Source organism: Dendropsophus ebraccatus, chromosome 4, assembly GCF_027789765.1.
Source record: "Dendropsophus ebraccatus isolate aDenEbr1 chromosome 4, aDenEbr1.pat, whole genome shotgun sequence".
Lineage (NCBI taxonomy): Eukaryota > Metazoa > Chordata > Amphibia > Anura > Hylidae > Dendropsophus > Dendropsophus ebraccatus.
Genome location: NC_091457.1, coordinates 64,636,932 through 64,654,416, shown reverse-complemented (window position 1 = coordinate 64,654,416; position 17,485 = coordinate 64,636,932). Strand labels below are relative to the sequence as shown.

General features: G+C 43.1%; 1 protein-coding gene across 4 annotated transcripts in view; it reads left to right on the top strand.

The window, feature by feature from the left end:
• SLC6A2 (solute carrier family 6 member 2) overlaps positions 1-17,485 on the top strand; it is a 112,498-nt gene that overhangs the window by 34,885 nt on the left and 60,128 nt on the right. The window contains exon 1 of one of the 4 annotated variants that reach the window (XM_069968457.1): positions 4,881-4,953. The exons of the other annotated variants lie outside the window; for them this stretch is intronic. Coding sequence (XP_069824558.1) covers positions 4,917-4,953 — 37 coding nt within the window. The 5' untranslated portion in view covers positions 4,881-4,916. Of the gene's footprint in view, positions 1-4,880; positions 4,954-17,485 lie in introns of those variants that run through there. 4 annotated transcript variants of the gene reach the window in all.

Genomic DNA, 17,485 nt, shown 5'->3' with positions numbered 1-17,485 from the left:
CGCAGCGAACTCCGTTGCGATTCCTGATACTGTCATCTTCTACGGGTTTACATACTTGCAGCAGAATTTTCATACTGCTAAGAGTTTTTAGAGCTCCTTCCCACTTAACCCAGAGCTGCCTGGCTAATGTGTTACCTTGCTACACTCCAGCTTGCTTCTCAGGCTCCTGCCTCCTTGGCATCCCGCTCAACCAATTAGTGACTGTGGCGGGGCAGCGCACTGATTGCCTGAGCAGGATGTCAGGGAACCGGGAGCCTGAGAAGCAAGCTGGAGTGCAGCAAGGTAAGGCATTAGCCGGGCAGCTCTGAGTTAAGTAGGAAGGGGCTCGAAAAAAAAGGGGAATGAAAAATCTGCTGTCAGTATGTAAACCCATAGAAAATTACAGATTTTGGTGCAGGACTTGCAGCTTGAAATGCGCTGAAATCCGGTACGTGTGAAGGTACCATAAATGGATCAATTTCTCTAATTTTTTTCAATATTATATACAAAAGGTTCCAAACTGCTGACACTGTAAGATTGTTTGAGCTAGGAGACACATGGTACCTTTCATATATTAGTCTGTGCTTCTAAAACAAGCATAGAGGCTTTCCTGAGCTCCTGAGGTGCAGTAAGCTGTAACACCTCCTTCCTCCTCCTCCCATACCTGACCCTGCTTAGGACTCTGCTTCCAGGTGTTAATGATGCTGGGCTGGGTGGTGGTGGCATTCCGGCTTGCAGCAGATCAGGAGCTTGGAAAAGCCTCTGACTTTTTGTGTCAGAGTAAAAGATTTTTTCTACATCCTTGAAGCATAGCTGGACATTTGAAAGATACCATGTGTCCCCTTGATCTAACAGCTATCTAACAGTGACAGCAGTTTGGAACATGAATTACAGCTGACACATTTCCTTTACAATACACCGTAGTCCTGTCATTGGGCTTCAGCCTCACACTAAATAGTTTCGGCAAATACTGTCATCTGTGCAATGCCTGTGAAAGTGAAAATGTTTGCAATCCAAACCAAAGGGTTTGAGAATGTGACAAGTATCTATGAAACATCATTGTAGGTATACATAATTTCCTGCAAAACTAGGAAACCCCTTGCCTGATCATCTGACTCACATCTATACTTACCAAGTATGTATATAGTCTTTGAAAGTGTAATGCTACATTTTTTATTATACCATAATATGTTTGTCAGGACCAGTCACACGAAACACACAGACAGTGAGCCCTGAGCTCAGCCCCTCCCACTGTCCCTACCTAATTGCCGCAATCTGCCCTAAAATGGCAGCGGACAACTTGGCGGCGATCCCTGGCCTGGATACGTGAAACAATAGACAAGACAAAACGAACAAACACAATAAGAATGGTCAGCAATCCGGGTCACAACAGTCTGGCAGCAAAGGTACAAAATCAGGATCCAAAAGAGTAGTCAAATAACAGGCAATATGGTCGGGGGCAGGCGGCAAGCAAGCAAGGTCAAAAGATACAAAGCAGAAATCAGGAGAAGCAAAGAAACAGAACACACAAGCAGGCAGAGACTAAGTCAATAACTGGCAAGGCACAGGCAGAAACAGAAATCTTAAATAGGACACCAGGAACCAAGTCCACAAGATGATAGGAGGGACCAGCTGTCAATCACTGAGGCAAGGCAGGTTAACTGTTACATGACTAGAGGAAACTTAGAAGAGCAGACACGGGTGGGGCAGGGAAAACAATTAGCAGACCAGAAGGAAAAAGACACAGTTCAGACTGGCAAAAACAAAGGCAAACAAAACACAGAATAAATGGAAGATTATGGCCAAAAGCGCAGTCTCGGCCGGACCTTACGCACAGAGGACTGCGCCAAAGTTGCATTCATGATAGTACCCCCCCTTTTATGAGGGGCCACCGGACCCTCATTAGACGTACCAGGAGTGGGTGGAAAATGACCTCTTACAACACATGTTTCAATGTCACTGTAGATGTCACTGTCCGTCTCCCACTCATCAGCGCAAGCATCCAGGTGACTGACTAAAGGTTCACTGACAGGCTCGATATCACCAATTATGCTACTGGCATCAGACACAGACTCAGCTTCCATGTTGCAATTATTCAAAATTACAGTTTCATTTTTGGCTGGACACATAGATTTCACACTAGGCTCAGCAGAGCAACAATGCACACCCACACCACTTTGAGGTACCTGTGCGCCCAGGTGACTCTCCTGGTTGTCACCTGGATGCTGATGTTCTGGCCGTAGGGGACGCTTGGGACAGTGGCAAATGAAGTGTCCGCCATCACCGCAGTAGAAACAGAGTCCATATAATCTCCGATGTTCATGTCTGGTCCTGATGCCCATAACTCCCAGTTGCATAGGCTCGACCTCCGAGATAGCAGGCGGAGAAATAGTTTTTTTCAAAAAGACAGATGAACGGACAGAAGGGTCAGGAAAGTCAGGACCTGCTTTCTCTTTTTGTCTATCCCTGAGCCTGCGGCCTATGCGTACCGCCAAAGCCATGGCCTGCTTCAGGGTAAGGGGATCTGGATGACCTGTCCAGGCATCTTTAATGCCATCCGACAACCCCTGCTTAAACAATGCTTTAAGCGCAGCCTCACACCACCCGGTGGTCACACTATGACGTCTAAATTCGGCACAGTAATCCTCGACTGGTCTCTTGCCCTGGCGAATGGTCAGTAACTGTGTCTCAGCTAGACCCACATGATCTGGCTGAGCATAGATGGCTCCCAGGGAAAGAAAAAAATGCTCTAAATCGCTCCACTCCTCAGCCTCAGGAGGGAGTTTAAGAGCCCAGGCCTGGGGATCTCCCTGCAACAATGAGACAACAATAGCCACTTTTTCCTGCTCTGTAGGGAAGTGATTGACACGGAAATACAGCAAACAAGAATTCTTAAAGGTCTCAAACTTGTCTCTATTCCCCAAAAACCGGTCTGGAAGCAACATTGTGGCCTTAGCAGATCGCACTACCACTGGGGGCGCCACAGCCCCAGCCTGGTTAGCTGTAAGGACACAAACTTTATCAGCCAGCTCAGCTACCAGTACTGCCAAACCCTTCACTTGGGTGACTAGGTCCATGTCTATCAGCATATTGACCTGTTTAGCCAGCTTGACTACCAGGCCTGACACCCCCACCACCTGGGTAGCAAGATCCTCCACCGTAGTCATGGCACCAGAGGGGGCAGTAGATTTTGGGGCCGGTTATTATGTCAGGACCAGTCACACAAAACACACAGAGACAGTGAGCCCTGAGCTCAGCCCCTCCCACTGTCCCTACCTAATTGCCGCAATCTGCCCTAAAATGGCAGCGGACAACTTGGCGGCGATCCCTGGCCTGGATACGTATCCAAGAAAGAAGAGAAAAGTATGTCATATGAGTATGGGTGGCACATCCCAAGTAATAAATGACTGTATCTCTCACAATTAAATAGAATAATTCTTTATTAATGTATCAAAAAACTACAAGTGCAAGACCGACATCTAAAAACATTTAAAAACAGAAAAAGATTCTATTGGACTGGGCAAGGTAGCCACAGTACCACAATATCCCGACTGGTATAAGTGTAGATACCCTCCCATGAAAAGACAGATAATATATAAAGGCAAAACAATAACAAATAAGACCAAATGTATATGGAATATGGCTATAGCTGTGACTCAACCTATGTCTGAGATGGACAAAAAGACCAAAGTGACTCAAGGAAAATAGAAAAGATACATAGTAGAGCATAAGATCAGATATCACCATAGGAAGGAGACCAAGTCGGGAACTGACAACCCCACGCGTTCCGTCTCTGTACCGAGACTTTCTCAAGGGTCAATGGCCTGGATACGTGAAACAATAGACAAGACAAAACAAACAAACACAATAACAATGGTCAGCAATCCGGGTCACAACAGTCTGGCAGCAAAGGTACAAAATCAGGATCCAAAAGAGTAGTCAAATAACAGGCAAGGCACAGGCAGAAACAGAAATCTTAAATAGGACACCAGGAACCAAGTCCTCAAGATGATAGGAGGGACCAGCTGTCAATCACTGAGGCAAGGCAGGTTAACTGTTACATGACCAGAGGAAACTTAGAAGAGCAGACACGGGTGGGGCAGGGAAAACAATTAGCAGACCAGAAGGAATAAGACACAGTTCAGACAGGGAAAAAACAAGGCAAACAAAACACAGAATAAATGGAAGATCATAGCCAAAAGCCCAGTCTCGGTCGTACCTTACGCACCGAGGACTGCGCCAAAGTTGCATTCATGACAATGTTCTTAAAGGGAACCAATAAGCCTAATTGGGCTGATTTGGTTCCCTGGAGCACAGTATAAATCTTCTGTGCAGCCCGTGGCATGTACCAGCCGCAGCAGCTTTATAATAGAGAAAATGAAGTTTTAATCTGCCGGTGTGGTGGCAGTGCCTTAAATCGGGACTCCCATAAAACAGAGCAGGCCACAGTGCCGGCCGCTGGAAATGCTTCACCTCCAGTGATGTTGCAAGCCTGGATGAACTGAGACTGTGCTGATCGGGGCAGTAAAAGCTCTATCTATATCATAAAAATAAGTCTGTCTGTCTGTCCCATATAGACTTCCAAACGCCTGAACCGTTTGACTCCAAATTTGGCACACAGATACATTGGGTGCCCGGGAAGGTTATAGTGAAGGTCCTGTCCCCGCCAGATGTACAGGAGGGGAGGGGGAGGGGGAAGAGCGCCCCATAGAAATGAATGGGAAAATCTCCACACTGCTTACAGGTGATATATTATCTGCAGCTGCCCAGAGAAAATGGCAGTTGGGAGCCTTAGCAACCATGTGAATGGTTGCTAAGGCCAGCTGCCTCACAACAGATCCACAGAAATAACTGGTAGATACCCTACTCCATCTATACAGTACATGTATACAGGGCAGTATTATCAGCTGCTGCTGCCCTAAGCACTAAACCTGAAGATGCCCCATCCTCACTCACCAATTAACATCAGGATAGGTAGGTAATAGCTCCAGACGTCACATTTAACACCGCCACACCAGACCTGACCAATACCACCATACTGTGACTGGATAACACTGTCATAACACACCTGACCAATACAACCATACTGTGACTGGATAACACCGCCATACCAAACCTGACCAGTACCGCCGTACTGTGACTGGATAACACTGCCAGACCTGACCAATACCACCATACTGTGACTGGATAACACTGCCATACCAGGCCTGATCAATACCGCCGTACTGTGACTGGATAACACCACCACACTAGACCTGACCAATACCACCATACTGTGACTGGATAACACTGCCATACCAGACCTGACCAATACCACCATACTGTGACTGGATAACACCGCTATACCAGACCTGACCAATACCGCCACACTGACTGGATAACACCGCCATATCAGACCTGACCAATACCGCCATACTGTGAATGGATAACACCGCCATACCAGACCTGACCAATACCGACACACTGTAACTGGATAACACTGCCATACCAGACCTGACCAATACCGCCATACCCCCGCTCGAAAAGACACCAGATTTTCTGGCAAGTCTGAACGGAAGGGTACTGTCCCTCTGCAAGGTGCTACCCTAGGCACAAGACCATGGGTGCCTAATGGTAAATACAACCCTGCAGGTATACAGGACACTAGAGGTATACAGGACCCCAAAACTATACACTACAGGTGTACGGGACCTCCACCAACTATATACTACAGGTATACAGGACCCCAAACTTTACACTACAGGTATACAGGACCCCAAAACTATACACTATAGGTATACAGGACCTCCACCAACTATATACTTCAGGTATACAGAACCTCCACCAACTATATACTACAGGTATACAGGACCCCCAAACTATACACTACAGGTATACAGGACCCCAAAACTATACACTACAGGTATACAGGAACTCTACCAACTATACACTACAGGTATATAGGACCCCAAACTATACACTACAGGTATACAGGAACCCCAAAACTATACACTACAGGTATACAGGAACTCCACCAACTCTATACTACAGGTATACAGCACCTTCACCAACTCTATACTACAGGTATACAGGACCTCCAAACTTTACACTACAGGTATACAGGACCTCCACCAACTATATACTACAGGTATACAGGACCCCAAACTATACACTAGAGGTTTACAGGAACTCAAAGCTATATACTACAGGTATACAGGACCTCCACCAACTCTATACTACAGGTATACAGGACCCCAAACTATACACTACAGGTATACAGGACCCCAAAACTATACACTACAGGTATACAGGACCTCCACCAACTATATACTACTGGTATATAGGACCCCAAACTATACACTACCGGTATACAGGAACCCAAAACTATGCACTACAGGTATACAGGACCTCCACCAACTATATACTACAGGTATACAGGACCCAAAACTTAACACTACAGGTATACAGGACCCCAAAACTATACACTATAGGTATACAGGACCTCCACCAACTATATACTTCAGGTATACAGGACCTCCACCAACTATATACTACAGGTATACAGGACCTCCACCAACTATATACTACAGGTATACAGGACCCCAAACTATGCACTACAGGTATACAGGACCTCCACAAACTCTATACTACAAGTATACAGCACCCTTACCAACTCTATACTAGAGGTATACAGGACCCCAAACTATACACTACAGGTATTCAAGACCCCAAAACTATACACTACAGTTATACAGGAACTCCACCAACTATACACTACAGGTATACAGGACCCCAAACTATACACTACAGGTGTACAGGACCCCAAAACTATACACTACAGGTATACAGGAACTCAACCAACTCTATACTACAGGTATACAGCACCTTCACCAACTCTATACTACAGGTATACAGGACCCCCAAACTTTACACTACAGGTATACAGGACATCCACCAACTATATACTACAGGTATACAGGACCCCAAACTATACACTACAGGTTTACAGGAACTTAAAACTATATACTACAGGTATACAGGACCTCCACCAACTCTATAATACAGGTATACAGCACCCCCACCAACTCTATACTACAGGTATACAGGACCCCAAAACTATACACTACAGATATAAAGGAACTCCACCAACTATATACTACTGGTATATAGGACCCCAAACTATACACTACCAGTATACAGAACCCCCAAACTATACACTACAAGTATACAGGACCTCCACAAACTCTATACTACAAGTATACAGCACCCTTACCAACTCTATACCACAGGTATACAGGACCCCAAACTATACACTACAGGTATACAAGACCCCAAAACTATACACTACAGGTATACAGGAACTCCACCAACTATACACTACAGGTATACAGGACCCCAAACTATACACTACAGGTGTACAGGACCCCAAAACTATACAATACAGGTATACAGGACCTCCACCAACTCTATAATACAGGTATACAGCACCCCCACCAACTCTATACTACAGGTATACAGGACCCCAAAACTATACACTACAGATATAAAGGAACTCCACCAACTATATACTACTGGTATATAGGACCCCAAACTATACACTACCAGTATACAGAACCCCCAAACTATACACTACAAGTATACAGGACCTCCACAAACTCTATACTACAAGTATACAGCACCCTTACCAACTCTATACCACAGGTATACAGGACCCCAAACTATACACTACAGGTATACAAGACCCCAAAACTATACACTACAGGTATACAGGAACTCCACCAACTATACACTACAGGTATACAGGACCCCAAACTATACACTACAGGTGTACAGGACCCCAAAACTATACAATACAGGTATACAGGAACTCCACCAACTCTATACTACAGGTATACAGCACCTTCACCAACTCTATACTACAGGTATACAGGACCCCCAAACTTTACACTACAGGTATACAGGACATCCACCAACTATGTACTACAGGTATACAGGACCCTCAAACTATACACAACAGGTATACAAGACCTCCACTAACTATACACTACAGGTATCCAGGACCCTCAAACTATAAACTACAGGTATACAAGACCTCCACAAACTATACATTATAGGTATACAGCACCAACTATATACTACAGGTATACAGGACCCCGAACTATACAGTACAGGTATACAGGACCTTCACCAACTATACACTGCAGGTATACAGGACTTCCCAAACTACACAGTACAGGTATACAGCCTCCCCCCAACTATACACTATGGGTATACAGGACCCCCCCAACTATACACTATAGGTATAAAGCCCCCACCCCCCAACTATGAACTACAGATATGCGGGACCCCTTAAAACTATACACTCTAGGTATACATAACCCCTCCAACTATGCACTACAGGTATACACTGATTCCACTGATGAAACAATACCTTTAGATTGGCCTCCTGAGCACCTTAGAACAAATCTAATTAACACACTGACACTTTATACCCGGGCAGCGCTGGGTACATTTTCTAGTATATATATATATATATATATATATATATATATATATATTATATGTCCAAGTACCATTGCATCCCTGACACTTGGACATTTATGTTTTTATATGTTTTGAATCAATAAAACTTTCTATGTTGTATCTGAGAAGTTCCGTTTTTTCTGCTGTTTGTAGTGTATCTAGTAGCTAAAACTTTTTTTTCTGGACACTGTGCCCTTATTACTAATATTTCTTCATAAAGTGTTCTGTTTGGGGATCTTTGATTACTATAACTTTGGCATATATTAAGATTCATCCTGTTGACCAAATTACCTAGAAAAGGATATGATGGCGATAAATTAAACAATCTTAAACAAATTAGCAATCTTTACAGCTATTGGAATATTGCATATATAGTGGCCCGATGTCAAACTGTCACTAATCGGACTTCACATCGCTAAACTTGCAACAAGCAAAGCTGTCTGTTGCTCAACTAATATCTATTGGACTGCACACTGTTAGGCTGCGTTCACACTACGTATATTTCAGTCAGTATTGCAACCAAAACCAGGAGTGGATTAAAAACACAGAAAGGATCTGTTCACACAATGTTGAAATTGAGTGGATGGCTGCCATTTAATGGCAAATATTTGCTGTTATTTTAAAACAACGGCTGTTGTATTGAAATAATGGCAGTTATTTACCGTTATATGGCAGCCATCCACTCAATTTCAACATTGTGTGAACAGATCCTTTCAATGTTTTTAATCCACTCCTGGTTTTGGTTGCAATACTGACTGAAATATACTGACTGAAATATACGTAGTGTGAACACAGCCTTATATTGTTTCCAACACAGTTTCACTGCCAGATTTAAAGGTCAAAGGTGGCTAAGGTCAAAATGATACTAATTTACCAAGCTCTACAGTGTATTCTACATGTGATTCACTGCCATATTATGTAACCTGCTCACTACAATGATCTATAACTGCTCTACCCATTTAATTTAAGTGGATATAAATGATCTATGACCATTCGGGGGAATATTTTTATGAGGGATGAACGAACTTTTGAAAAGTTCGATTTGGTTCGATCCAGCGAACTTTCGTGAAGTTCTGATTCGTACGAACCGAACATAAAACGATCCTTGCTCTAACGGCTGAATAATTGCAGCTACAATAGTGGGAGTCTGATAGGGTATAGTTTTGTTTAGTTGCAGTTGCTATTACAATGAAAAAAACGGAAAAAAGTGGAAAAATAGTGAAAAAAAATTAGCCAAGGTGTAAGTGATTACATGGGATATAGGACACAAAGTTCCTTGGACCCAGTAGGGTGGAAAACAGACATTTGACAGTGGAACCAGCAGCAGTAATAGTACTGTACTGGACCCAGTATGGTTAAGAACAGACAATTGACGGAGGAGGAGGAGGTAGTAGTACTTGATCACACCCAGCCCAGTATAGTTTAAAAGAGACTATTGGAGGAGGCGGCACCACTTGATTGCACCTAGCCCAGTATGGTTGAGAACAGACTATTTGAGGAGGAGGAGGAGGCAGTACCTGATTGTACCAAGCCCAGTATGGTTGAGAACAGACAATTGACGGAGAAGGAGGATGTTCAGCCTTGGAGTGGTGGCCTGGGAATCCTTGCTGATTATGTTGTTCAGCGCACTTTCCAGAACATGAATGATTTCCTCCCTTCCTCCCTTTGTGGGCTACAACACTTCCCACCTTTAGTTGACCTTGGGTCAGCCATTCATATATCTCCTACCTGATGGTCCGGAGGAGCTCCTGCCCACTGTGGCTCTGTTCACCAAGGCTTACAAAATGGAGGACAGCCTGAGAGCGCCGGGCCTGACATCGTTGGTAAGACACTGGGGCAGGTTGGACTGCAGTCAAAGTGGTGGATGGTTGCAAGCTGGTGGAGGCAGAACTTTTGCAGAACTTGCCCCCTAAAGCACCGGGGAGGTGACAGTGGCAAGAATGGGCTAACTTTCTGATGGTCTTCTGGGGGAATGTTGACCCAATGGGCAGTAACAGACATATACTGCCCTTGCCCATAATTATAGGTCCAGACATCAGCACTGGGGTGCACGGTCTTGGACACCAAGAATCCCAATGAGTCGCCAACATTTTTCTACACAACTGTGCAGTGATGGGACTTTTTTTCTTTTGGGATAGTGATGGGACGTTTTTTTGGACAGATTTTTTTTAATTATTATTATTTTTTTGTTGCGGCTAAACGGAGTTCTCCTATTTTTTGAACCTTTATTGTAAAGATATGAATTGAGATTTTGACTTAATAAAGTAGATCAGCTTGAACACTGAAGTTGCTTTCATGTGTCTTGGTTGATACTCACAGACAGCTGTCACATTACATTTTTGATTAGGTAGCACCCAGGTATATCTGAGGAGACTAATTTAAGGTCTCACCCTAACAGGGGTGACGGCACACTTCTTGATATTCACAGAAAACCAGAATACAAGGGATTATAGGAGTAATAATCCCTTGTATCCTGGTCACATTATTTACATTTTTACTCATCTTGTCTATCCTTTTTTTCAATACTATTTGTTTTTGGATGTACACCTATCTGTTTTTATCTGGTCAGAACCATATATTATGTAATATGCATTTGTAGATTATGTGTGATATCTGTGATTTTATACTTATTTTATACCTAGATCATTTTCTTTTATTTCCATAGCTTTTCCACTCCTTGGGGTATAGCAGATCCCTGGGTTACCTCGTTAGATATTTCTAACTTTGCAGTCGATCTCACACTATCCCTCCTTGCCATTACTTCTACTTCCACCTTCTTCTCCTAGTTGCTACATCAAGCACTATCCACACTTGCACCTACATCTTTTGGTTAGGAGCTGGACTCATTTTTCTCCGTCGCACCTGTAACCACAAATTGTTCTACCCTTACAAAGCCCAGTGCCAGTGTGTCCAGGGGTGGGTATTACCACTCCTGGCCACTGTGACAAGTGCCCCAGTAAAAACAACAGAAGCCCACTTGCTGTTGCCATCTAGCACCCCAGGCCACTGCATGTGGAGGCCCTTACTTAAACCACTGTCAGTCTGGCGACATGATCACTGGCTGCAAAGGAGTTTCCATGGCAGCTGGGGGACTTTAAAAGCTCTAAGGCCTGTTATCTGGTCTAGAGATTGTCTGTCTTTAGACAGTCTGTCACCATAATGCTAATGGGCAAAAAACACTGCAATGCACTAGTAGGGTACTGTATTCTGTGAGTGATCATATAACTAATATATAAGCTAAAGTCCCCTTATGGCACCACAAAGAACAAGACCCCATATGACTTTGTTGCAAAAAAAAAAAAAAAAAGTTATAGCTCTAAGAATGCAACAATGAAAAAAGTTAGAAAAACAGTTTGAGGCTAAAAGGCTCAAATTTGCTTGGACACTAAGAGGTTAACGTATCTCAAGTTTTCCATCATGCCCGCCTTTCCCTTCTTTCCTTCAGGCTTCTGTCTTTACTTAGTTAGACTGAACAAACTGTTGGGTTTATTAAAGCGACTCTGTACCCACAATCTGACCCCCCCAAACCACTTGTACCTTGGATAGCTACTTTTAATCCAAGATCTATCCTGCAGTCTGTTCGGCAGGTGATGCAGTTATTGTCCTAAAAAAATACTTTTAAAATTTAAGCCCTGTGCCAAACGGGAGTATCTGTGCCCTTACTTTGCACCACCACTCCGTCCCTCCTCCCCACCCTCTTCATCATTAGGAATGCCACTGAAACATTTTCTCCATGCTGAACATTGCACAGGTCCTTAAAGATCCAGCCCATGTGCCGGGCTGCCACAGGCGGGGAATAGGAGGCAATCTGCCTGGAGCATTCCTAATGATGAAGAGGGTGGGGAGGAGGGACGGAGGGGTGGTGCAAAGTTAGGGCATAGATACTCCCGTTTGGCATGGGCTTCAAGTTTAAAAGTATTTTTTTAGGACAATAACTGCATCACCTGCCGAACGGACCGCAGGACAGATCTTGGATTAAAAGCAGCTATCCCAAGGTACAAGTGGTATGGGGGGATCAGATTGTGGGTACAGAGTCACTTTAAAGATTATACTCCCAATCCCTCAGGCTAAATGCCTGGGGACAAATGCCCCCTTAAATGGGACCCAACTAAAATATAACTTTTAATCTTACATACGAATAAAAACTGTGTATTAACTGGTAGAAAGAAAGTGTTAAAAACACAACAGTCAAACTGCTACCAAATAAACCATATGCAGTAGAACCAAACTAGGTCTATGCCACTGAATATGGTGGAGCAGTTTGCTGTTGCTATTTAAAATCTGCCTATAGCCCCTTCAACATGTTTGCTATCAGATCTGGTAGCAATTGTAAGGTATGTAAGATTAAAAGTTATATTTTAGTTGGGTCCCATTAAAGGGGGTGTTTGTCCCCAGGCATTTAGCCTGAGGGATTGGAAGTATATTGTATTTGTAACCCCCAGCTGCAATTGGAGAATCAAGTATATTTTATTTAGGGTTAACGTTCATGGGCAAACTATCCAGCTATGTATATAAAACTTCTGTGCTTCATTGCTCTTTAGTTTCAATCTCCTAACGGGTCTGTAGTAAATACTTGCATTCCCTATACAATTCATGAGCGTCTACTGAAGTCTGAGAATTCTCCAGTGTCCTCATACACTGTTCCTGTTATTCCTCCTCAATGAAAATGTTACTATTCCCCTTGTCAAAATGTATTCTATACAAATGTTCTATACAATCTTGCAATTTCAACATTGATTGTACTTATAGCACAGTGTATAACATTGACAAGGCTAACAATAATGTCCAGTTGTCAATAATTTTAGTAATTTTCTGGAGGAATATCAGAGGAATGACAAAATACAATTGCCCAGATTTATCAAATGGTGCAAAATTTAGACTGGTGCAAACTGCCGTCAGCAACCAATCCCAGTTTGTGATTGGTTGCTGTGGGCAGTTTGCACCAGTCTAAATTTAACACCCTTTGATAAATCTCCCCCAGTGTTTTTAAGAGAATTTTTTTTGTCTTTTTTTTTTCCCCCCCATGAAGCTTTTTCTCCTTCACCTCCTATTACAGGACCCTGTAATCTTACATTGTTGCTCATTTAATATCATGCAGCATGAAGGAAGAACAGCTCAGATCTCCCCTATGTGCCCATGCTCTCCCCCACAATACTCTTTTCCAGCTTAAGGTTATGTTCACACAACGTGAACAACCGGCCGTTCCGTGACTTTAGTACCGGCCTGGTGATCTTTCCGTCCGGAGAGCTCTGATGCGGGCGCATCAGCACGCGCCCGCATCAGAGCTTGCCATAGCGTACAATTAAGGGAGCGGCCGGAGCCGCTCGCTTCATTGTGTGAACTGACAGGGTTTCCTACGGCCGCAATTCATTGAATTGCGGCCGCAGAAAACTGACATGTCAGTTATTTGCAGCCCAGCACGGGATCCCGGCCGGAGCGTATACGATGTGTATACGATCAGACCAGGATCCCATTGAAAATAAGGCATTGTTCCACCCCGCAAAAAGTAGGGGAAATTTATTAAACTGGTGTAAAGTAGAATTGTCTTAGTTGCCCCTAGCAACCAATCAGATTCCAATTATATCTTAAATCTCCCCCAGTATTTTTATTAGTAAATTTCATAAAATACATGATCCAAGATTTAACCCCTTAACAACATCGGGCGTAAATTTACGTCCCCGCGTCCTGGTACTTAGCGCAAATGGATGTAAATTAACGCCTGATTTTTCCCCGATCGCTGTGTTAACACCCCCCGTGCCGATAATCGCTGCTATCGGCTGATCAATACAGATAAGCCGATAGCAGCTGAATACAGCTTTCCGGGTCATCGGCGACCCGGAAAGCTATGGCGATTGGTGCTGTCCGAGGCGTTGAAATTCACTAGGCGCTCCTTTGTATCTGAGACTTGTGGTTGCGTCAAATAGCGCATTAGGGCCACATATGGGGTATTTCTATAAACTGCAGAAACGGGGCAATCAATATTGGGGTGCATTTCTCTGGTAATAGGTTTATAATTATGAAAAATATTGGATTACAATAAAATCTCTGCACAGAAAATTAAGATTTTCAAATTTCTTACACACTTAGCTTTTATTTCTGTGACTCCACTAAAGGGTTAAAAAACTTTCTGGATGTGCTTTTGCAGACTTTGGGGGGTGCAGTTTCTGAAATGGGGTGCTTTGTGTGGCTTTCTAACATACAGTCCCCTCAAATACACTTTAATTAACCTGAACAGGTCCCTAAAAATATCTGATTTTGAAATTTTACAGAAAATTTGGAAAATTGCTGCTAATGTTTTAAAGCGTAACTGTCATTTCAGGGTCATTTTTCTGAAAACATTAAATATCAACAGTTCAAGCGATTTTAAGAAACTCTGTAATAGGTTTTATGTACTAAAAGAGTTTCCTTCTGGACTGAAAAAGCAATCTCCCAGCCTCCCCCCTCACATCAAATGAAGCAGGATTTCTGTCTCCATTATGTGGCTATGGAGAGGGGAAGGGCTGTTAGGAGTGACTGAGCACAGAGGATTTCTGCAAAGCACAACACCCTGCAATCTTCTCTCAGTAAGTTCATAGATAAGCACTGACCTTTCTGACCCCAGAATCCAGCATTTTAGGTGCCCAGACAGTCTACAAACAGCTGACCTTCATGTCACCTCTTCCTGCTCCCTCATCTCCCTCGGCCCCTCCCCCCTTCATAAGGATAGAATGGAGAGAGCAGAGCCAGTCTTCACTGGCTTCTCTGTAATGAAGACGTGTTTGCCTGATAATGCACAGATAAGAAGTCAGGGGGGGGAGGCTGGGAGATTGCTTCATGAGTACAGAAGGAGGCTTTTTTGGCTGATGAAACCTATTACAGAGTTTCTCAAAATCGCTTATACTACTGATTTTTGCAATAAAAAATAAAAAAACGTGACAGTTACGCTTTAAGCTTCCTATTGTCTAAAAAAAAAGAAAGATAGTTTAATAAATGCCACCAACATAAAGTAGACATGTTGCTAATGCTATTTAATATATAATTTATGTGGCATAACCATTTTCTGTATAAGCAGAAAAGTTCCAAAGTTGGAAAAAAGCATTTTTTCACGTTATTTTGTTTTTTTTTCATAAAGATTTGTTACAAGTATCGACTCCAATTTACCAGAAATGTGAAGTACCATATGTCACGAGAAAACAATCTCAGAATCAGCGGGATAGGTTAAAGCATCCCGAAGTTATTAATGAATAAAATGACACAGGTCATATTCATAAAATTTGTCTCTGTCCTTAAGGCCATTTCAGGCTCTGTCCTTAACCCCTTAGCGACCCATGACGTATCTGACACGTCATGGTGCCGCTCGGGGTGTTCAGAGCGGGGTCCCGCCGGGACCCCGCTCTGAACGGTGCTGATCCCGGCTGACACGTGCAGCCGGGCAGTGCCTCTATTAGCCGGCGCGGGTCTCGTTGCCGCGCTGGCTAATTAAGCCTCTAAGTGCAGCTGTCAAACCTGACAGCTGCACTTAGAGGCTTCAGACCTCACGTCCCTGGTGTCTAGTGGGACGGATCTCCCCCCCGTGATGCGATCGCGGGGGGGAGATCCGTTCTTCTGCCCGTGCCGGGCCTCAGCGTCGGAATGACGCTGATCCCGGCTCGGCAATAGATTGCTATGGCCTGCAGCAGGCCATAGTAATCTATGACCGATCTAATCGATCTTTGCTGTGTATATACACAGCATTGATCTCTATGAGAGATCAGTGCTGTCTATATACAAGTCCCCCAGGGGGGCTTCTAGTTACAGTAAAAAAAAAAGTAAAAAAGTGTTTTTATTAATAAAAAATCCCCTCCCCTAATAAAAGTCCAAATCACCCCCCTTTTCCCATTTTATAAATATAAATTAATAAATAAATAAATAAACATATTTAGTATCGCCGCGCGCGTAATCGCCCGAACTATTAATTAATCACATTCCTGATCTCGCACGGTAAACGGCGTCAGCGCAAAACAAATTCCAAAGTGCAAAATTGCGCATTTTTGGTCGTATCAAATCCAGAAAAAATGTAATAAAAAACGATCAAAAAGTCGTATATGCGCAATCAAGGTACCGATAGAAAGATCACATCATGGCGCAAAAACTGACACCTGACACAGCCCCATAGACCAAAGGATAAAAGCGTTATAAGCCTGGGAATGGAGCGATTTTAAGGAACGTATATTTGTTAACAATGGTTTGAATTTTTTACAGGCCATCAGATACAATATAAGTTATACATGTTATATCTCATAGTAATCGTAACGACTTGAGAAACATGCATAACAAGTCAGTTTTACCATAGGACGGATGGCGTAAATGCAAAACTCCCCGAAATCAAAACAAATTAGTTTTTTTTTCAATTTGACAGCGCAAATGATTTTTTTCCGGTTTCGCAGCATATGTTATGGAAAAATAATGCCTGTCATTGCAAAGTACAATTGGTTTCGCAAAAAATAAGCGCTCATATACGTCTCTAGGTGAAAAAATGCAAGCGCTATGGACTTTTAAACTTAAAATGGAATAAGCAAAAGCGCAAAAACAAAAATAGGCTTTGACCTTAAGGGGTTAAGGGGTTAAAAGCCATGCACAAAGGACCAACCAAGACACAGGATTAATGTAATGTAAAGGATTGCATAATGACTCATTGCACAGCCCTCCAATAGCACCTATTTAGACTCTGTTATTTCACAATGCCGCACGACCTTAATTGTAACCAAAAGGAGGTATACAGAGCAACAATCATGCTACCTGTAGTGTGGATGTGTGCTGATTCTCCCTGACCCTGCCTCATCTATCTTAAAAGGGCATTGCATATTATTACTAAAAATAGAGAGGAAACACTTCACTTTTCCTATTTAAGAGGGTTGTGTCATTAAGAAGAAAAATAGGTCTAAATGGATGTATTATCTAAAATTAAACATTTTTCAAAAGTACAAGCATTTCTGAAACTGTACTGTATGAAAGATACATGCTCTCTATTCCCGCTTGTGAGATA